We start from the raw sequence: 23,489 nt of genomic DNA, 5'->3' as shown, positions 1-23,489 counted from the left end.
TTTTATTATTGTCACTGTTTTTCTCAGAAATGTTGAATCATGAAAGTTATCTGGGAGAAAAATTTATTTCTGATAAAGAACCTTTGATCTCCATTGCTGTCACCACCCTCTGCACTTGTGCACGTGCAGGAGACAAACAGCCCCTCTCTCCTCCAGGGCTCTCCCCTTAGAAACCGAGACATGAAACACACTTTAATTTTGCTCTGAACCTTCAGGAAAAGTGATAGTCTCTCTTGGAGAAGCAGAGCCTGTCACCAGCTGGGCTGAGGGGCTGGCCAGTAAGCCTAGGACCTAAGATTAGGTTAAACCCATCCTTCTTTAACTTTTGACCAGCACAGAGTTTGACTGTCTCCAGAGGCCAAGCTGCAGCCCAGCAGCCCTCTCCCCTTCTTCTGTCACCGGTGGCTTATCTGCGGAGGGAGGCAGGGATTCTTTTCATCAGAGCTGGGAGGGTGCAGCACGTAGGTGTGTAGGAGAGTGAGAGGCTGTGCACAGCGCCTGTGTAGACAGTACAAGGACTGTGTGGGTGGGCAGAGGGGGGTGAGGGAGTGCAGCTGTCAGAGGGCAAATACATGTCTGCAAAGCTTCTACCAGCATGTCCTACTGTGCAGGCACCACTTGCCTGGCTCAAAGCCGTTCCTAGCTACCTGCTGTTGTGCAAAGGTGCCCTGCAAACACAAGGAGGCTTTGAACCTGCAGATATCTCCAAATTTCCTCTTGCTTCGGGTGCTGGTTCCAACAGGGGCAGCTTTGGGGCAGCAGGGACACACACTGACACCTCACCTTGCCTCCCTCACCCACATTGTGGGAAGGAAGGATGCTCTGTGGCTGGAGCAGGCAGGACCTCCCTTCCCACCTCCCTGCTCTCCCCGTGGGACTTGTCAGGACCTCAGAGCCTCAAGCACACCCTTCTCCTCCCCAGGACCCCAAGCACATCCTTCTCCTCCCCAGGGCCCTGCATGGTGCTCGGAGGGAGGCGGAGAGACCCGCAGGAGGTGCGGGTGGTGCTGAAGGGACAGCTCCGGGGCGGGCGGGCCGGGCTGGGCCGGGGACAAGGACATGGGCAAGGGGAGAGGCCGGACACGGACAGAGTCGGGGGAGGGAGAGGATCAAACAATAATAGGACTGAGGAGGGAGACAGAGAGAGGCGGGGAGAGGGAGAAGAGAGGACAAGGGCTGAAAAGCACAGGGCCAGGGACAGGGAGAGAGACAGGGCAGGAGATAGACAGAGACAGACACGGGGCAGGGACGGGGGGGGGGACAGGGAGAGGGACAGAGAGAGAAGGGACAGGGACAGGGACACGGCCGAACCAGGCGGGCCAGGAAAAGGGCAGGAGTGGAGAGAAGAGGGAGAGGGAGAGGGAGGGCAGGCTCTGGGCTGCGCTCCGCCACGGCTGCCGTGGGGGTCTCGGCATGGCCGGGGGCGGCCGCCGCGGCGGGCGGTAGCGGCGGCTCGGCTGGCGCCAGACACGCCGGTATCGGGCGGCACCCCGCCGCGCCCGGGGACAAGGGGACTGCAAGGCGGCGGCGTGCAGCCCCCGACCCCCCGGGCCGCCGGGGCTCTGCAGACACCGCGGCGCTGGGGAGCCCCTGGGGCTGCCGGCGAGGGGGTGCTCGGGGTGCCGGGGCACCCACACCGCCACCCAGCTAGCTCCCCGCTGCGTTTGGTCCCCCGGGCTTCCCCGTGCCCTGGGGATGCGGGCTGAGCCCCGGGGCCGGGGGCGCCGGGGGTGCCCGCCCAGCCGGCGGGGATGCGCCGTGCCCGGCCGGAGCCGCGGCTGCGGCTGCGGGGCCGCCCCGGATCGGTAGTCCAGCGCCGCAGGTTGCATCCGGACAGCACCTGACCAGCTGTTTTGTGCATTTTCTGATTTCATGCAGAGCAGGGCAGCGGTCATAGAGGTAATCTGTAGATCCGTGGCTTTAAAGGATAAATTAGAGCATTGGATTTGATCCGTATTGCAGTGGATTAGAGCAACCTTTCCCCCCTCCCCTCCTCCTTCCCCCCTCCCCTTTCAATTCACTCCCCCCTCCTCCAGCACCACCTTTTTTCCTCTCATGCAATACCAAAACTGACCCTGCCTGGCAGAGGGACTCTGCTAGGCGACGGGAGCGGTGCCCACATCCGCGGAGCACACCGCGGGAGCCGGCTCGCCCCTCCAGCCTCCGCAGCCCCTCCGGGTGATCGCTGCTGCAAGTTCCCCGGAGGCAGGCGCCGGGGCCGGGGTGCCTCCTCCGGGCGCCGGGGAGCGGTCGCTGCCCACAGGCTGTCCCTTTGCCCCAGCCCGGCGGGGGCTGTGGGGCGGCGGCGAGGGAGAGCGGCCACCGGAGGGCATTTCCCGGAGGCAGCGGGGCCGGGACCCGGCGAGAAATGGAAGGATGAAGTGTGCGGCCGGAGCGGTGATGTTCCTTCTCTCCTTGCTTTCCCCTGCAGGAATGTAATCCACAATGCTAGTTCTCAGATTGCTCAATGTTGTCGCTCCAGCCTACTTCTTGTGCATCTCCCTGGTGACCTTCGTCCTCCAGATCTTTCTCTTCATCCCCAGCATGTTCAGAGACCCTTCCACCACCCCACTTTTCTCTCCTGCTCTGCTGCATGGGGCCCTCTTCCTCTTCCTCTCAGCTAACGCCCTGGGCAACTACGTCCTTGTGATCCAGAACTCCCCTGAGGACTTGGGCAAGGGCTTAAACTTGGGCAAAGGAGCCGAAGTGGTAGCAGACTGGCTGGATGGAAGCAGGTCCCTTGGCTCAGCCTTGCCCAGCACTCACTTCTGTAGACTGTGTGCCAGAGTCACCCAGAGGCATGACCACCACTGTTTCTTCACAGGGAACTGCATCGGGAGCAGGAACATGCGAAACTTCATCATGTTCTGCCTCTATACCTCCCTGGCTTGCCTCAACTCCCTGGTGGCAGGCATGGCTTACATTTCTGCTGCACTCTCCATGTCCTTTGCGAACCCGCTCGCCTTCCTCACTCTTCTGCCTCACTCCATCAGCCAGTTCTTCTCAGGTAAGCACTTCTTCCTCAGAGATGAGAAGACTCTCCAGGGCCGCCATGGCTGGGGGGACGTGATCTTCCTCAGATAGTTGTGTGTGGGGAGTGGTGGTGGGGAAATGGGCAAGAGGGAGAATTGGCCATCTTCTTCAAAGCCCCTTTTGGAGGCTAGAGACAGCCTTTCCAAATGACTTTGCTTCACCTGAAATAGAGGCTGAGACCCACTCCAGGTTACAGCCACAGCCCTATTCCTAATGCATTAGGCTCTGGAAAATGTCCCGTAACCAGCTTGCCAGTGATAGAATAGGGCTACCTGTCATGCAGGGACTGTGCTGCGATTAGATGGAGGAGGTGGATTCTGCAGGGTACTGCAGGTGAGGGGGATCTTTTGCCTGTCCTACAGGCAGTTGGAGGGTCTGTAGGTCTTCATATACTACAAGTCCGCAGGTTCCCCATATCCCAGTGGATATATTCTCATTCTCTTCATCCAGGTCTACTCACCCCCTCCACTGTCACCCACCTCCTGCCTCCTGGCAGTACAAACTTACTGAGATCTTGCCATCCTTCCAGCACAGGAGAATTGGGGTTCAGGCAACAGAAACCAAGAGAGGAGTTAATGTGAAATGATTAGCCACCTCTGTCATGACCCCAATCTGGGACACAGGTCTGAGAGAACCAGGGGAAATTCTCTGTGCCTGCTCTTTTCAAGAGCTCCACACCAAAAGCAAATAGCTCTTTCTCCTTGTCCCCATCTCTTTCCCTTCCTTCTCCTTCTCCCCTTTTCCCCTCTCTCCCTGCCCTTCCATAAATCTCCACAACCCTTCCCCTTCCTAATTCTGCTCCCATATCTCTTCCTCTGCTCTTCCAGCCTTGCCTCTTCACCTTTCAACACGCCTTCAAACTCTCCAACCTCAACCCTTTCTCTGTCCAAATCCAAGAGCTAGATAAAACCTGGTCTCAGAGAAGGGACTATGCAGACAGACTAGTCTGTTATTCTGCCCTGAAAGCTACTGCAGAAAAATGCCATTTCCCCCCTATGCAGCTCATGCCTCGCACACTTGGGTCAGCTTTCGTTGGACTAAAATAGGTATCCCATATATTTTAGCTTTGCAGATCCAGCTGAGCTCATTAAGAAGGGCTCGGAGTCTGTTCTGGCTCATGCAACGTCACCAGAAGTGTTGACTATGATCTGAGCATGGAGTCTCCGCTGCTGGGGATACAGGAGCCAGAGAGGACCCAGCTTGCTTTTCGGATTCCAGGCTGGGTTTGCAGGGCTGCCATCTGAAAACAAACAAATATCTCTCTACTTGGCAAATTAGCAGATTTGTCATGGTAATCACCGAGAGACAATAAACACAAAATCCTGCCATGACATTGTTAGGGAGTTATTTTTCCAAGTAGATGAATTTTTGCAAATAATGTTGCACGAGCTTCGCTAGCATTAAAGGCACTGGGAAGGATTTTCCCCTATGCCTAAGCTCTGCTCAGCACAGCAGCCTGAGAGGGGGAGCAGGGGTGTGGGAGGAGATTATCAACGAATTATTTCTTTCTCTCTGACTCTGTGGGCTCATCTGCACCAAGCTGGGCCCTGGCATATGTTTGAAGAGCGACTGAAGTGCCCCAGCTCTGGTGTCAGCAGCTGCAGTGCCAAAGACAGCATGTGGGTAGTGTTTGAGTGGGACACAACGGGGCTGGGTGCAGGACTGAGAGCTGGGATCCAGGACACCCTCGAGAGACAGCAGCTCCCAGCAGCTCCCACTGAACCTCTAGCTCAGCCAGGGTGAGAACTGCTGCCTCACACAGCAATATACAGGCATGTGGCATCTTGGTTGCCTCGGAGGAAGGGCCTACTGGGCTTCTACCAGCACATTTAACCTCCAGTTCAGGAAAGAAAAACACAGTCTGGAATAGTTGCCTGGAAGGGTGGTCCACTCAATATTTTTCAGCTAACACAACTATTACCTAAGGATTGTTGTAGGATCCAAACAGAGCATTGCTATAGCAGGGAAAAAACTTTACCTTTGTTCTTCTCCAGCATGCCCTCTGCACTGGAGGAGGAGTAAAGCAGGATGAAGGGTGAATCTGCTGGTCTTACATCTATTGAGTGTTTCCTGCTTTCACACTGGGAAAATTTTCAGTTGGCTCGTTCTGCCCAGTCTGTGCTCAGGCGTGGATTTCAGGATCCGACCCAGAGTCTATAATTTCAGCCAGTGATTCAGATTTTCTGGCATACGCAATGTATGGCAACAAGCTTGAGATCACACAGGGTCAGTTAGAGCAAAAGTGAATCTGAGACTAAAATGGACTGTGGTGATGAGGGATGAATGGAGAGTGCATTTGTAAACACAGGTCAGGCTGGATCTACAAAAGAAATTATAGAAAATGCTTTATGTAGGTAACCTGAAGAAAAGGTTAAAAAATTCATGTATCTGGAAAGCACAGCTCAGAGATGCTTAATATTTGCAAGGGGAAAGAAGGGTAATTACTTTCTTGATGGTGAATTTCAGCAGCTCGTAGAAATAAAGCTTACAGCTGCCTTGCAAAGGCTCTAAAGAAAATAGCTGTCTTTCTGCATATGCCATCTGAATATCAGCTGTAGGAAAGAACAAATGTCGGTCACACTCTGGTCCAGCAAAAGGGGGGCAGAGAAGCCCATATTTGGCTCTGGGCTTCCTAACTGATAGATTAAGTTATTCCGACAGAATTGGTATGCGGATTTGTCATCATCCTAAGGGGCTTGTTCTTCCCTTGTTGTATTGCATATGAAGCCCACTGAGCTGAATGGGATGTAATGAGAAGGGAAAGATGACACTGCATTTAGGAAGAAAAATGAATGTCTCCTGTGCCTTTTTCAAGTGAGGACAACCTCTGAGAGCTCGAGGCTGTAGTCAGTGTCCCTACAAATCATTCTCAGAGGGGCCTGCTGGCTGAGCCCAAAGGTTGATGTGATTGTCGTGAGTCAGCCCCAATCTCTCACTTACAGCACTGCCAGGTGGAGAAACTGGGATTCACAGATTGCAAAACCAGATGACACGATCTAATCTGGCCTTCTGTATGAGAGAAGCAAGAGATGCTTATCCAGCCACCCTTGTATTGAACTTAAAACCTGAAGCAGCCACATACTTGTTTTAGGCAGCACAGCTCCACTGTCCATGCAAGCCCTGCTCCGGCAGGATTGTTCTCGCAGGGCCTTAGAGCGACCAGAGCTTTCACCTGTCCGAGTCTGTCTGCCTTGTGGTCTTCCAGAGGGACGGGAGCGTGTGAGAGCTTTTTCATTTTTAAACCTCACAGGAACCAGTGAAGGTTATATGCCATTAATACCAGTACTGACACACATTTAATTTTCTTTGTGTGCCTGTGTGTAAATATGGGTGTTTAATAATATACTGAGAGGCACAAAAAATGTGTGTACACATTCATATGCACACACAGAAAGTATTATTTTAATGGGTTTAGATCTGCCTACGCACTGAAAGGTCACTCAGTGATATGTGTTATTATGCTAATATTTTCCAGAAGGAGTTCTAAAATCATTGTTGAGGAAAGGGCCCACAGAATATTTTTATTTGAATACATTCAGCATAAATATACACTACAAAAACTGTTTAATTAGGAGCTTCAGACCTACAAAGTATTTTGAGTATTCTAGCAGCAGCTTTTAAAAAGGAATTCAGTTTGTATTTTGGACAGTTTTCTGTTTCTGTTTCTTGCATTTATATGAAAACTGCCTTTGCCCGATGGTAGGAAAGTCGTTACTGATTTATTTTTCTTTTTTAACATTTTTTTAATATATATATAGTGATGAGAGAGAGAGAGAGAGAGAGAGAAATCCCAAATCTTCCTGCCTAGTATTAATGCACACGGTAAGGCTTCTGGAAGCATCTACATGCTGTAGGACCCACATCTCTTTTCAAAAGGAACCTAGAAATCTTAGATTCACTGTGATGAGCAGGTAGATCATTAAATAAATTAACCCTTCTTCAAATTAGTGCTGAAGTCTTACAGACATGTTTCACTTCTGGCTGAATTTGCCCCTGTAATTTAGATCCTCACATCAATAGCAAAGGGAGAAGTGTACAGAGACCGTTATCATTTTAGTATTTCCCCAGCGGGGTCCATTGCATCAGACACTACAAAGGAAACAATTTTATATAGTGAGAGCAACCAGCCTGTCTTGCTCCTAACTCCCCACTTGTGGCTAGAGAATATAGGCAGCTCGTTGGTTCTCGGGGCTGAGTGTTACACTGGCATGTGAGGTGTGTCTAAACTCTTTTATTGACCTCCCTCCCCTCTGACTCTTGGTCTGCAGGAGCTCTCCTTAGCTCTGAGATGTTTGTCATCCTCATGCTCTACCTCTGGCTTGGAATCGGACTGGCCTGCGCTGGCTTCTGCTGCCACCAGATGCTGCTGATCCTGCACGGGCAGACGCGGTACCAGGTGCGGAAAGGGATGGTGGTAAGAGCCCGGCCCTGGAGGGAGAACCTGCAAGAGGTCTTTGGCAAGAGGTGGCTGCTAGGACTTCTCATCCCTGTGCTGAACGTAGGAAGTGACTACCGTAGCCAGAAAGAGAAATAAAATCCCCGTGTGCATGTGTGTGTAACCCATGCACACACCACCTCCCATGTTCTATCCCACTGTCCCCTGTGGGAGACTGAAGAGCTGGGCTACTCTATCTCTCGGGATTGCAGCCTCTGTGGGAGGAAAGGACTGGCTATCAAACAGAATAAATTTAGCATATTAACAAGGAGATCACAAACCATGTAGATTAAGAGATACTGCAGTTTAGTAGTCACATCACTGCACCTGCGTACATGGCAACAGCCTTTGAACAGCAGAAAAATTAGTCTGACCCTCCCATGGCTTCCTGCCTGACTCCTCCAGCCCCCAGCCCTACTAGCTACCCCACATAGTCCCTAATGAACCACAGCAGGAGCTTTCAGAGAGCCTGGGCTGTTGTGGTAGACTGCAAAAACAGTGTCTGTTCCCTGGGAAGGGTTTGCAGGGTGCCTTTTGGCTCTCACATACTTGAGGTAACTTCACCGTACTGAGAAGCCTTTAATGACAGAACTGCAATGCAATCAAGCTGCCCTAGGAGCAGGCTACGCACAGGGCTAATGTGGCAGGTAAACCCTCTCTCCACAGGCTAGAAAATCAGGAAGAAAACAAAGTGAAATTGAGAACTTCTCATTTCTGTTCTTGATTTGCTTCCTATGCAATGATATGTCAGGACTGTAGCTCTGCTACTTATTTTTAGCAGTCCTTTCCCTAGTGACACAGTCCAGGCAAAGCTGCCCTTCTGACAGGGAGCAGCAAGCAGATAAATCACGATCAGAAAGAGGCACAAGGAGAGGAAACTGCAGAGGTGAATGAAAAGGCGTTGTTTGAGAAGCTGTGCGGTGAGGCAGGTTATGTGTGCCTGTGAGCAAGAGAGAGGGAAGTGTGGGCACACAGCGAACTGTCAGGAGGGTGCCAAGAGCCCTGCTGAGGTGTCTGAGCCCTGATGCATCACCTGCTTGCAGGGGGCACCTGCACCATTAGTGCTGTGAAGAGTTCAAAATCCCAGAAGACGGGGAGGTTTTCCAGCGGGTCGGGACGCTTCACTTTGTGCTAAAACAAACAAAAAAATGTTTACCTCGGTCATCCCTGCCACACCATATTTATAGGCTCTCCAGGGCGATTCCCTCTCGCATTGCTGCAGAGGGGTAAGTTCATCCATGTTATAACTCCATTAAGGAGGTTAATGGAATTACTACAGGGATTAATCAGCCTAATGTGTCAGTTGTTTTCTAGCTGCAGCAACAGCCCATGAGATCAGTGCTGAGACCCTACGCTAGCAGGTGCCTTAAGAAAGGATACCATGACACCTCTACCAGGATCATAGAGCTGGATTCCCCAGCAGCTGCGACAAGAAGCCTCTGTTTTGGCAAACTGCATCAGCTTATGCAGGCTGGATAGGAATCCATCGCTTCCTTTAATAGGCTGGGGAGTATGCTGACAAGCTGTGAAAAATGTAATTTCTTCCTCAGAAATGCTTTTGGTGCACCCCAGCTAGGGAAATGCACCTGCTTCATCCTTGCGTTTCTCATGAGCCAGAACAGAGGCGCTCATTCCTACAGGCTTTGTAACTGTCCTTCACTGCTTCACACTTGTATACACATGTGGATCAATAACAAACAAAGTGTATTGTGACGAGCACAGTAACCATGAAAATATACTGGAAGAACCCTAGATGGATAATTAAAACATGTAGGATATATGTCCTTCCGCACTGTGTGTTCGCATGAACGCACCGCTGTTTCCACATGTAATACGCTGTATTTTCACTAACAGTGAACAATAAAAAGTGTTCTGTTTTTTTACATGAGCTGTATTGTGCTTTTTGACAGTTCATTAGCTGTCTCTGTACATCTGTTACAGCATACACACGGACATGTTGAAGGAAAAAGTTAGGATTTGTTTATCGGCTTTGCCAATAATTCATCATATGATTTTGGACAAGCCCTTTCACCCTTCCTACTTTAATGAAATGACCAATCTAAAAATGCATCTAATAACCAACTTGCAGACCCATTCTAATTTCTATTTATAAATTACACTATCAACCTCAACTGAAAGCTACAGGAAAATTAAGCTATTATCATCGCCCACAAACAGCATCTTGACGTAAATTATTCCTTACTGGCATGATGGCATCAAGGTGAGCAGACAGTCACCTTGTCGCTGGAACCAGAGCCAGCACCTCGTGCCGTACACCTCGCCTTGGAAGGATTCCCAGGATTATTCTCATTCCACAGACTGGTTGATGAAACTTCTTCTTTTTTTTGTATATTTCTAAAGGCAACAGGCTCCCAACATTTCAGCCAGCAGCTTCCTCACATCAGCAGAAATTATGGTTTGACACCCTCGCCCTCTGCTTTTGGTGTTAGATTGACACTGCAGTCTGGGGCAGCTCGTGGCACTTGGCTCCTGCTGCCACGCTGCCTCAGGCTGTAAACTCTTTGGGAATACACTGAGAAGGGCACAACCAACTCAGAGTTTTGGTGGGCCACTCTGCCAGGACAACCCCCACGCAGCACAACAGGATTAGTTATCCATGAAGCCTGTTGCTTCTTCGCACCAGGGTTGGATCACACCTGGCCCCTGCATCAGGGTCACAGCTGTCTGCCCTCCCCACGATGTCTTGGTCCTTGCTGAAGCACAAAGAGATCCCACGCTGAGTAACTGCAGCACAGTTCTGCACAATTATTCTTTCTGTCAGACACATGTGTTCCTGGCTGCAAATAGCTGCATCGACATTTTATGCAGCTAATTGTTCCTTTGCAGCAAACTACTGGATTTCAGCAGTAGTGGTGGGACTTTCGGATGGATACAGCTTTTACAGTTATGATCCTCTGGGATGAAAAGAGCTATAAAAATGTAACATTAGACTGACCCTGGGTATTGGCTTACTTCTCTGCTCATTCCCAAGTGTGTGGACTGCCCTGTTTGGGGTAGAGCAGCGGTTCTGCAGGAACAGTTGGGAGTAGCTCTTTAATTATCCAGCTGCCCTGACATCCCTTCCTTCTCATACCTGTGCATCCACTTATAGAAATCCTTGGCAAGAAAACATAACAGGCCTCAACAACTGTGAACATAACCTTTGCTCTTAGCCATGATTCAGTCAATGAAGGCTGAGGTCAATGGCAATGTCACAAATTCTAGATCTGTTCAATGGCTCTAAGGTTTTATAAGGATAAATAATAAAAGCTTCTCATTTCCTGTGCTTAGAGAGCCATTACTTATAATTTGCATTTTATTAAACAGCAGCTGCAATCGCAAATATATTTTGGAATATGACTTCTTGTGACAATGTCTAATTACTTATAAAGGTTTTAAAAATAAAACACTTAGGGCTTCTATGGCTTTGGAAAATCAGATGAGCATCATTTTTTTCTCTGATAATGCTAGTGGCTGAAGTAAAATCTCCCTGTTGCTTAAGACCTTGCACAGAAACCATAGAATTTTGCTTAGTGGCTTATCTATTTTAAGTGTGGCTACCTGAAAAAATGGTGCCACCTCTAAGGTCTCAGAAGTCTTTTCAGTGACAGTATAGAGCAAATTAGGGGACACAACTGTGAAGTAAACTGGAAGGAGTCTGTTCTTATGTACAGTAAGAATCTAATACAAAATAAGAAGTAGATGGTTTTCCTCTTCATACTACACTATTGGGCAGCCCTCGAGGCCTGCATGCGAGAGGTCTTCATTGGATATCCTCAGAGGATATAGAGTTAAAACATGAAGAGTCTCAAGTAATAAGACACAGGGAACATATGAGAAAAGATGACGTGAAATAGCATTTATCTTGTTTAAGCAATAGCCAACTCAAGGGAGATGATCACAGTCTAAAAATACTTGCAAGGATACAGAATGAATGAATGAGGAGACTCATTAACTGTACAGTGATAGCTGGAGGAGGACAGGCAGTCCTGGACTGAGAGAAAGAAAAGCTGATGTCAGGGCTTAGGGCATCTATCTTTAAATCAGTCAGAAGAGGGCAATCAAAGAAAAGTGGCCCCCGTGAGAGCAGAAGTGATTTGACGTTGGTAAGGATGATGCACTGAGAGTCATCAGGCGGTAGGAAGTATGACAACAGAATTCAAGTTATCTTCATTGATTGATGACTGAATGGACACAAAGAAAGCCCAGACTGAGAAAACTCATTGCTAATCACTTTCTGCACAAAACCCCTCAAAGACCCAGCAGAGTCAAAAGGTTTTTTCTCTCTTGAACAACAGATGATGTTACAAGCAGAAGGTGCATGTGTAGAAGTCATAAGTAGTAACAGCAGTTTGTATAGTTCTCTTCAAGTTATTTAAAAGACTAGCCAGAACTATCATGGTTGGAATAAAGCAATGACCTACTTGTTCAATATAAATAAATAAAGGGAGAATAAAATTTAAAGCACATGTGGAGTCTCTGTGGCCTGCTAGATATTTAAATCAATGGAAACACAATGTCAGACAACTTATATTAACGAAGAGTAACACGTTCTTTAATAACTACATGTCCACACGTGGGTTCTCTGCTTTTCCAGCTCTTTTCCAGACAGCCCGGGGAATAGAGTCCTTGGAGATTACACCAAAAGTCAGCAAATATGGACCAGTTAGTGCTTCAGTCCTCTTACGGAGCCGTCCAGCCAGCAGCCTTGCCTTCATTACACCAAAGAGGTTTTAGCATTGGTTGTCCTACTGAATCTAACTGGCAAGTGACGTCAGAGCTCAGGCAGGCCAGTCCCATGTCCCTTAAGGCTTTTGGAGCAAGCATCTTCTAGTCTCCCCAGGTGTTTACAAATAAAAAATGCAAGTTCTCAAGTATCAGTGTCATACACTGCTTGCACAGTGCCTCATTTAACATGTTGGCAGACACCTTAACAGTAGTTCCAGAATTGCTATCAATTAAAAATAAATTGAGTGCATTGATCAGCTTACTTCAAAAGAGGCAAAGCAATGGACGGCAATAGCAAGCTCTGCACGTGAAAGAGAAGGCTCACCTTCTGATCAACGGGGATGGGAAAGTTGTATTTGTCTGCTACTGATTTTCTAAACACTGCTGTTAATCTACCTTGATCTTGAATAGTTATCAACTTGGGTTTCCTGTGATTACTGTATATCCACCAGCTTAGGGGAATGCACAGCCTCTGCCATGTATTTCAGCTGTTTTGCTCAGTCTGTCTTTACCACCAATCATTCCCAGATTCACGTTACTATCATGCCTGACTGGAAAATTTCCATTAGGTGTCAGGTCAGTCTTTTAGCTGCTTGTGTTGGATAAGAAGAGATGAAGACATGAACCTATCAGACTGCTGAAAATACGATAGATTGGTTTGCCGTCCCTATATCCTTAAGAATCTTATATATTCACTGGGCAATGGCGTTAACACAGTAGACCCACATGAGAGTGCCCTAGGGGTTAAGAAGCAACTGCTGAATGCAGCCTTGTCACAGAGGCTGTTAGCAAGGAATGATGTTATCATCCAGAACTGCTTGAGACCACAGATGAGCTTTATGGTCAGTGTCAGAAAAACAAGAGACAGATTCAGCATCATCAGCTGGGACTCCTAATGGTTTATGACTGCTGGGAGGAAATTGGTGACCAGTATAACATAAGTAATCTTTGTAGGTCTAAATATGAACTGTCGAAGTCAAACAGGTCCACAAAGTCCAGATGCTATGAAAGCTGCTTTGAGAAAAACTTCAAAATAGCATTACCTAAGGGAGAAAGTGTTTCACTAGGTAAGAACTTCCAAGCACTCAATATGAAGATTAATGTTTTGAGCAATGGAAGTTCCTTCAAGACTTGGAGAACCTGTCCCCCTACTGACAACTTCAAAGTATCAGTCCTTTATTAATCTCCACTGAGTTCGATATTCAAGGCTGTCACTAGGTGGTCTCCCAAAACATCCAGTGCTAAATTAAATAAGAGTGGTTTATACAATACTGAAGACCACCATAGGTCCTCCCAGGAGCATGTATTGATACTACAATTTTCTTCTCCAGGGAACACCTGTAACACTCAGTGAGATGGATTTGTCTGAGAAAATTGCTTGATTAATCAAGGTTTATTACAATAAACAAAACTTGATTGGGATTTTGGAAGTGTTATTGTCAAGGCAAAGAATTTTTCCTTTTCTCTTCAAGCCACCGTACAGGGCATAAAAGAGTATTTTGGACCCATCTATCTATGCCTCTAAACTAGTATGCACTAGGGTGCAATTTTATGAGTGCCCTAGCTGTCTTCCCTTACAACTTCCATTGTCACTAACCATCCAAGGAAATAAGCCAATTGGTGAATATGAAGCCATGAAAGAAGGCACAAGAAAATAAAGGGACTGACTGCAAAAAGCAAAAGGTGGCAACAAAGTTCTACTAAGCTATCAGCAATATAGTTCATGGAGATTTAAAATATCTTTTAAAGCCTCTGGAAACAAAGCTCAAAAAACCTCATAATATTTTTCATGCCAGGAGGAAAGCTGAAATTTCAAATCAAACTACAAGACCCAGTTTCTGGCTCCCAGAACTGGAGTGTTTTCCAGGTGTATGAATTCAGCCCACCGCCACCTCAGATCACTCCATTGCTTCAGGGTAGTCAGGTGTTTCAGAAATTTGTCTATATAATCCATGCAGCTGGCAGGCACCATCAGCCTGGGCAGAGCCAATGTCCTGCAGCAAGAGATGCCATCAGCTCAGAAAGAAATGTTACTATCCAGGCTGTCAACAGCACATTAAAAGCCCCTTAGCTCAGGCAATGATCTTTTGTGTAAGACAGAAGCTTTCTATGAGATCCAGGTTTGGAGTAGAAGAAATTCTGTGGTCAGGCTGGAGGCAAACACCACATCTCTCCCCTTGACAATCTCTTTTTGGCTTTGTGTACTGACTGCTCCTTATGAACTCATTTGGCCAAAACTTGTCCAGCATCATCCAACCAGCTATTGGCACCTTCTGGGAAAGGATGAATTTCAGCAGGGGCTCATTAGGATATGTATCATGTTGATGTGAAAAGAGTAGGAAAGTGTGAAATACGTGAAGGAGCATGCCAACCCAGCCTACAAATTATAGGATGATGGACAAATTCAATATGAGCCTGCTGAAAAAGACGGCTGCATTTCAGACTGCATATGAAGATGAACTTGAAGGAAAAAAAATACAATAAACTTTTTCCATGGTGCTCTGATGCAATCGACATAGAATATTATATTCAGCTTTGCCTTCATTAGTCAAACCAGATAGAGTTCACAGAAAAACCATAAATGATTAAGAAGCTGAGAAATGGATTTATAAGAGGAAAAATGGTTATATTTGCCCTGCTTGGGTAGCTACAACCAAAGTGGATGTGAGGAAAATATGGCAACCATCCATGTATTTTGGAGGGTGGGAGAAATAATTCTTGTTGGATAAGCAAGCATCAACTAGAAATAGAGTTCAATTTAAGAAAAGGAAATAACATGTTAATATGTCAGGAAATACTTCCAAACAGCAGTTCTTCCACTGTCAGCCATTAGAATAAGCTCAGGCTGGAGGAGCTGAAATCTTCACATCTAGGGAGCTACAGAACTGAACAGAGTAAAGCACAGTGAACAGGGAACTGCCTGCTGTTGCTGGAGAACAGTGGGAAAAAATAAACCAGAGAAGCTTCCACCTTTTAGCTAGACAGACGCTCAAGCTCAAGCTTGATACTGATCATACTAACCTGGGATTTGTGTTATTATGACCCTTTCTGTTCTGCGTTGCACTTCTTGCCATCTCAGCTGTGTTCAAAATATTTATTAGCACAAGTGCTTTATTCAATAGAAGTAACATGAAATACAAATAGTTGTGCAAATAAAGTAATTATATATAGGTGATATGTGTTGAAAGAAGCACAAAACAGTGTTTTGGTCTTCTCTTTGTAAGCATGGGATTAGAGCATGTGATTCCCACGTGGCTTCTGTCTGTAAATGCTACAGCAATGACTGACAGACGGCAGAGAACTTCAGAATTTTATATTCCTAAAGTAGTTTTCTGTTCAATGATAAGTTGTGATGATATTTCTCAGCATTTCAATATGATACCCAAACCGCTTATGTTTTTACCCTCTTCTATACTTTCAAGTACTGCCAGAATGACCACTCTGTGTGTATGTAAACTGCAGAAAACATATCTATATTTCTATTTGATTTTTTTTAACCTTGAAATGAACATTTAGGTATGTTAACTTCCCATAACACAACTTTCAGATGGTTTGGAGAAACGTTGCCAATTAAGAACTTCTGGAAATGTCAGGATCCTTAAATAGAGCAGCTACATAAATACATGCAAACTGAGATGTCATAATAGATTTAAGATCACTTTTGAATTCTGACATCATTTTAAGATACTCTTTTTCTTCTTTACTCTTGCTCCATCTCCCTCTCCTTCCAAATCTAATACAGGGAAACATTTTTGATAAAACATAGCAAGTCATATAGAAAAGTTTTACGTGGAAGAATTGGGAGACCTTCACAGTATTTGGGAAATACCAAAGAGGAGAAAGTAGATATTCCATTATCTCAGCTATTATTATTTATGAACCAACTAGAATGACCTTTTATACTTGTTTGATAAAATTTACTTACTGAAATCCCAGTGGAAATGTAACCAATACTTAATTTAAATTTCCAGCAAAAGGCTAAAATTAAGGTTTACATTTAAGTCAAAGTGTTAAAAGGCTCTACGGATTTTCACTCCCCATAGGAAGTCCCTCAGGCATTAGAAGCGTTACTCCGGTGGTCAGAAGTCTCCAGCCCTACATCAGAGAAAGTAATCCTTTCGCAGTTAACCAGCCAAACGTCAAGTCTTTTAACAAATGTGAACGTTGGGAGGCATGCTCAATCACCTGGGTTATACAGGTGCACGAGCAAGACTGTGCCCCTAAAGTTTCTTCAAGGCATACAAAAATTCCACTCAGTAATGCACTACTACAGATTACAAGCCATCTGAGAGAATTAGAAATCTTCACGCTGTCTCAAAAGTCAGTCCTCATAAATCCCATGTCCCTGTCTTTTTTCACCTTGGGCTTTGGCAAATCCCAGCGTCTCTCCAACAAAATTGTGCAAGCTATGGAAACACATGTAAGCAAGCAGGACCGAAGCTCCATGGATGAAGTGACAATAATGAAAATACTCAGTCCTACTGTTGCAGAGCACTGTAGCTCAGTCCAGGAAAAAAGATTTGTGCATATTCTTAGCTTCAAGCATAGACATAGTCCCATAACTACAGCTGCACTACTCACACCCTTCGTTTTACTCATGTGTTTCTCAGTTCTGTTGGTTAGGCTGCAGCACTCAATGTCTTCCAGGATTGCATTGAGCGTATTTTTCTGATTTCAAATATTGTAACTTCTTAGATACAAAAATGTAACATCTGATAAGCCTCCAGGCTTTTGATCCCAGTTTCACATGTTGCATCACTACAGTTACATGAACAGGTCTACATGCTAGGGAGGAAAATGACATGCGTGGGTGTAAATTAATACATGAGTGGGGCAAGACAGATGTCTGCTTACACCATGGGAAGTTTTTTTTTGTGTCTGCAACACAGCCAGCTAACACTCTCTCCATTCCCTTAGCCTTATCAACCCTGAGACATTTATAAAAATTTCCCTGGATAGGCATAGAAGGAGAGATTTTAGTCCCATATATTCCTTCCTTTCAGTTTTCCAAACCATAATGGACCAGTCTCTATATGCACTTGTGGAATTACATTAGGGGAAATTAACCCAGTGAGTATATAGTTTAATTAACATGAAACAAAATGTAGGTTAGTATAACCACGTAGATGCTCAGCCTTTAGAAAATCCAGCACCAGAACCATGACAGCCCACAGGCATGACTTGTAATAAATACCACTATTGCAATTCTTATACAAGAAGCTTAAAGCACTTTGTAATAGGGAACAAGTATTGCTTTTCTCATTTTACAGATGAGAAAACCAAAGTGCCTTCTCCAAGGTGAGACAAGGAACAGAGCCTGGGGCCATCTCAATTGCAACCATATGTTATTGTCCGAGTTATTTCATGCAGCAGTAGCGATGCTGGGGCCAAGTGCTTTTGAGCGGGGTGTGATTTGCAGGATTAAAGCCACAAACTTAAGCCTACAGCATACTTTTTGGCTAGAGGAAAGAGGAGGGGAGAAGAGCAAGGACTCAATGAAAGCGGCAAGTGAGTTCATCTCCACCATCAAGATACATTTCAGCTTATACATCTAGGTCAAATGGGAAAAATAGTCTTTGTGGTTAAAAATACAGTGTTCAGATTTTTAAAAACAAACCTGGACACTGTGTGTGGATGGTTACCTTAAAATCTATTTTCACACATCTGCAAGAAAAATCCTTGGTAACATTGCCGTTCAGTATTCTTTTCCTTTCCTTTGCCTTTGTTCTCCTTCTCCTTTACTAAAAGCTGCCACCTACTTATGGCATTAATTTTGTGGAATTTACTTCATCTTTTTCCACTTTCTTCTCAAATTGCTGAGATTTTAGGTGTCAGCCATATGGTGACCAGTTCCTCACTCAAAGTTCTCTTATTTTATCTTCTGCCTGATGTGACTGTTTAGACTGTAGAAAAGGAATGGAAAATTACAGTGCATTGAGAACAGTGTATGACTTAAAACAAACATTTTGTCATGCCAAGGAAATACTGAACATCAATAGCAATCACTAAAACAAGATTGAGAGCTGACACTACACATCATAAATATCATATCTACATCAAGATCTTTTTTAAGGTAATAAGAAAGAGACCAGGGCAAATTTAAAAAAAAAGGAAAAAGTCCAAAAGCATACGTCAGACATGTCAGTGCTAATGGCACTTGTTGGACATTAAGTGTGAACACAATCGCCAGTATCAATTTCATGCTGTTATGTATGCTCAGGTTAGAGCAGTTCTGACCTGGACCTTGAGTGCCATGGAAATGTATGAGAAGAGTCCAAGAAGAACTGAGTGCTGCTTATTTGTTCTCATCCCAAACAGAAACATTTTCAGGCAAATCGAGACTTATTTTTAGTCACATTTCTATTTTGAAGGGACCTAAAATGTATGCAGTACCCCATTTACTGAGAAATGATGTGCTAAGGACTGATCTTGCATCAGAACAGGGTGTGACAAAGAAATTACAAAAGCATGCCCAAAGTTCAGGTAAGCTGTGGACAACACGGGGTGTTTTCCTCCCTTCCCCACACTAACGTGAGATGTAGGCAGCGGCCTGTTACTGTTATTGTCATTATTTTTTAAGAGGTAGTAGTGAATCTTTGCAGGACTACCGAGCGCTTGGTTGTTACTGAACGAAGTGCCAGAACAGCAAGATGAAGCAAGCATGCAGGTACCCCTCTAAGGTGTTCACCCGTGGATAAACAGATGCTATAATGACATGGAACAGGAAAAGTGATATCGGGCAACAATCTCGTGCCCAGGAATTCAGGATTTTTATTTTCCTGGCACTCATCTGCTTGCACTCACCCAACTAAGCTCACTGATAAACTAACCCCTTTTACATCCGATGGCTGTAGTGTCTCAGGCTGGTAGGTATTTAGGTGCTGGAGAAGCAGAGGAATTTGAAAAAAAAAAGCAAGCCTTAGAAACTGCAATAATGCTTCCCATAACTTTGCCGGCTCCAGGATCAGGCGGAGGCAGTGCATTATTCTGCTTCACCTAACACCACTGTTTTAAGTTTGGCTGCAGAAAAAATGAACAGGGTAACAATTTTAATGCACAGGCAAGTTTTATCTTTGCATCCCAGCCTTTCAAAGAAATAGACCCTTTGTCTTCGGTCATGAGGCGCATGTCCAGACTGCCCAGCTTGATTTTGAACTGCTAGAAACTACGCAGGGCACTGGTGTATCTGTGCACCAACACCTCACTCTGAATGGCATCGCCTCTCTAACTACAACAGTCTCTACCAAACGCTGCCACTGCAGACAACGAGCACTACAGCCATAGACCCTCAGCGTAGTTCACTGCTCAGCTCTGTTCCAGTTTGGGCTGGCTGCAGCTCCCATTATACATCTGGAGGCGTTTCAGTATTCAGATGATTATCTTCAAGCTCAGACTTGCCTTCCTTGCACAATTAGTGTGGAAACAAGTGTTTCAGAATTCTTTCTGGCCATTTCTCACACAATGTCAGCAACCCACTTTCAGTGTTCTCAGAAAGCGTTATTGTGTAAGCACGCTCCAAGCATGGCCAGCAATAGGATGCTGAACAGTGAGAGCCAATTTCACTTTGATGAATACTATCGTATTCTGACTTCTAAGCATGTTTGGACATGTTGTCTAGCATTATCATTTGCATGGGAAACAATACTTAGCAAGAATACAAAACAATAGGCATTGTTAACATTCACTCTGGGTAAAACAGCTTTCCTACTGTCTACTTGTATTTTACACTTTCCACACTAAACACTGCTCATCTCACAAAATAGTCATTGCATTGAACTCTGCCTCTGGCACACGTAGAAGATGGCCTAACTGGCACAGTGATTTTTGTACCAAACAAAACCCTTAGTATTTTTTTTAATTAGAATTTTTAGGGATATGGTGAAAAAATGGTATTTGTACTCATTGGGCTAGCAATTTTCTCAGGAGATGCGTTTCATCCTCACTTATTCAGGAGTTCTCAGTCTTCTCCATCACAGATGACTGAGCAGTTTTGGCTGTCTATGCAGGCTTCTGCTTCTTAAGCATGAGGTGACAGAACCACTCATCAAAGTTGGGGTCCTGTTTCCTGTACAAGCAACCCAAAACAATCCAGGAGAAGGGGATGAGGGTAAAGTGAAATAACATCTTCCCCCACCCCCACAGTCCAGACTATTTCCATAGTGCTTGAGATTCACTGAAAAATGAGTGCTGTGACTAATGCCACAAAACACGAAGCTTCCAGCCAAAATACATTTTCATTTCCAATAAAAACATGGGAGTTTTCCATTGAAAACCCACAAATTTTTCAAGCAGTCCTATCTATTAAAAAACACTAAGGACTGGTTTTCTGTCTGTTACTGCATTTCTTAGCCCTGGTAAACAGAACTGGCCTAAAAAAACCCCTTACTACTGCTATGGAAAAAAAGGTAAGATTGCCTAAGTGGGCAGTAAGAACAAGAAGAAACGAAAACAATGAAGTTGATGAAACTCCCCTTTTGGCCCCGGAAAACCCACTTTCTCCATTTCTTAAAATGTACAAGATGCAGAAGAAATCTTTATGCTGGCAACGCTTCATTTCAAGATGGAAATTACATTGCTGCAGTGCAGAATGGCAAAAGCATTTCACAAAAATTTCTGTTGAGCAATTAGAAAAAAGCCAGACGTATTCCTCTCATATCATGACAAGAGCTTGATTTCCACTTCAAAAGTAATTCAGGACATTTTTAAACAACGGTTATTAAACATTTTAAAGTCAGTAAGTCTGAGTAAGTTGCGGTTGAAAATTTTACAGGAGCTAACCAAGAAGCTCTCTGGACCATCAATACTATTCCAATGGATTTCAGACCACTAGGAAAGATTTCAGAGAACTTAGGGGACTGAAGAATTAATATAGCATCATCTTTTCAGTGGGTAGGTAGACTGATCTGAATGAACATGGGCTGGACAACTGAGAGAAAATAATGGAACAACCCATAATTTTTGATTAATCAAGGACATAGAAAGCAAAAATAATCAAAACTAATGAAGCTTATAAGAAATAGAGCTGATCAGATAAAACTGACTCCTCAATTTTATGAACTAGGATTAAAAATTGGTTGAGTACAAAGCCAACACAGATGTCATTTTTACTTCTGATGGGCATTTAACAGTGTGCCACATGACACAGACTGAAGCCAGAATTATACAAAATTAACCAGATGGTGTGAAATGCATTACAACTATGGTTTCTGAATTGTATACAGAGACCTATTAAACATTATCTTCTACTCTTATTTTGAAAATGGTATAAAATTGTTTCTTAACTGTAGCATTATTTAATGCTATTTTTAATAATTGGAATGCAACATAAAATTACCTTTAAAATCAAAAGGTGAAAAAGTTTTGAGAGAAGCAGAGGTAACTAATGAATGCAATTTATTAAAAACAGTTTGTTTTGCTTTCTGGCTGCAAACTGCATTCCAAGGAGTGTGGAAACATACTTAAAGAACAGGCGTTCACCAGCCGCAGAAGCAACAGGTTCAAGGATCATTTAGACTTCCAACCTGATGCCATGGCCAAGGCTGCTACAGAACCGAGGCAGAGTAGCAGTAGGGAGGGTTGATACTGTACAACTCTTTTAGCAATCCTGTTTTGCTACTAATGTTCATGTTCCAATTAAAAATGTATTTCAATAATTTTAAAGGATCCAAAGAAGAGTGCCACAGAAGAATAAAGGATTCAAAAGATTTGAGAGCTTAATCAGTTACTTTAAAAAAGAAAGCTGAAGAATGACTCGTTCAGTTTGTAAATGCCTACAGTGAAAACAGCAATGTCACAGCACGCACTTCAGCAGACAAAAGGCAAAAGATCTGACAGCTGGATACTGAAAGGCTCAATGCAAGAGGCACAATTTTAACAGTAAGTAATTACATTTTGAACAATTAGGGTGGATTCTTCATTGCTAGGAGCTTTCAAATCAAAGCAGGATGCTTCCTCTAAAAACACGCTTTAGCTCAAACAAGAATTTGAGGAAGTCTTGGAAACTGTGCTCTAAAAGAGAGCAGACTGAATACATCATGTTTCCTTCCGCCTTCTGAATCAGATTACACTGGAACAGTTAAGTTTGTCTCATGGATACACCTCAAAGGAGGTACAGATTTAAGAAGGGAAGTCTCATGCATTTTGAACACTCTGGACCACACAATACAGTTGGGGCTATATGGCTGCCTTACACAACGCCCTGAAAGGAAGCATCACCTAGATACAGCAAGAGTGTAAAATTATGTAGGGAGGGATCCCACATTTCTGTCCCAGGAATTATGAGAACAAACGCAGTAACAGCACGCTATGTTCAACCTAGTGGATGCCAGAAAATTTGCACACCAGCAGATTCCTCAGCCCAAGCCTGCAGCAGGGCGCGGGGACGGGGGGCAGGCACTGCTCCTTTCAGACTGTTTGTGTGTCACAAAACAGAAAAACAAGACAGATGCAGTGCACCTGAAAGAAGCAATCCACCTTTTTGGCCTCAGTGAAATAAAGGTGATCAGGCCTGATATCCTGCAGATAAACTTCACCATGTAAAGAAAAAGCTAGCCAGAAGTGACATAGCAACCTGAAAATTTCCTGCTTGAATTGTACCCGTGCCTTTTACAAATAAAAAATTCGCAAACACTGAGTTTCCAGTCTCAGGGAATAAAATGACTTCAACTGATGGCACTCCTTGTTGGATGTAAAGTAATGAGACTCTTACTTGTCTGGTGCCAAGTAAGAACTTTAACCAGAATCTCTTGTACCTTAGGACAGGATCTCATGCCACAAGGCTGCTGGATGTTCTGGGATGACTGCCTAGTTCTCACTGTGAGAGTCACCTTTGAACAAAGAAAAGACCACATAAAGATGGCCACATTTTTAAAAATGTGTTTTACTGGAAAGCTAGTCTACAGATTTAGTTGAAGAATGTTCTTCAAGAGAGAGAGTAAAATTTTTCACTCAAGTAATTCTTTCAGTAGCCAAGATCCTCGCTTCACAATTTAGCACTTCTGCATACCCGGCTGACAGGATTAATGTACAGTGTAGGAGTTCACTCTGCACAGACCGTGAGAATAATGTACAGTCATCACATGGAGGTAACAGTTCAGAGATGGAAAAATCTTGCAGGTTTTTCATGACAGATCTATGGCAATGGTCACCCACGACAATATATTTTTAGTGTTCTGTACAGCCCACTTTTACTCATACTCCTCCCAGAGACCCTTTCATTCATACATACTGTTAAAGCTCACATGACTCTCTGAAGAGAGATACAGCATAGTATCACTTTTGGATCTGCACTTTC

At 44.7% G+C, this 23,489-nt stretch overlaps 1 protein-coding gene across 1 annotated transcript; it reads left to right on the top strand.

Annotated features, from left to right (window-relative positions):
- Positions 1-2,445: 2,445 nt before the first annotated feature.
- ZDHHC22 (zinc finger DHHC-type palmitoyltransferase 22) lies at positions 2,446-7,567 on the top strand. Its single transcript, XM_068399973.1, has 2 exons — positions 2,446-3,007; positions 7,302-7,567. The coding sequence occupies exons 1-2, from the start codon at positions 2,446-2,448 to the stop codon at positions 7,565-7,567; spliced, it is 828 nt and encodes a 275-aa protein (XP_068256074.1).
- The last annotated feature ends 15,922 nt before the right edge of the window (positions 7,568-23,489 follow it).

The sequence above is a fragment of the Nyctibius grandis genome, chromosome 4 (assembly GCF_013368605.1).
Source record: "Nyctibius grandis isolate bNycGra1 chromosome 4, bNycGra1.pri, whole genome shotgun sequence".
Taxonomy (NCBI): Eukaryota; Metazoa; Chordata; class Aves; order Nyctibiiformes; family Nyctibiidae; genus Nyctibius; species Nyctibius grandis.
The sequence above is the reverse complement of the archived record's forward strand: the minus strand, read 5'-3'. Positions and strand labels throughout refer to the sequence as shown.

Bases quoted from the DNA above. Each gene is read 5' to 3' on its own strand.
- ZDHHC22 (XM_068399973.1), top strand. From the start codon at position 2,446: ATGCTAGTTCTCAGATTGCTCAATGTTGTCGCTCCAGCCTACTTCTTG. The intron at 3,008-7,301 runs GTAAGCACTTCT...CTTGGTCTGCAG, and splicing joins CATCAGCCAGTTCTTCTCAG to GAGCTCTCCTTAGCTCTGAG.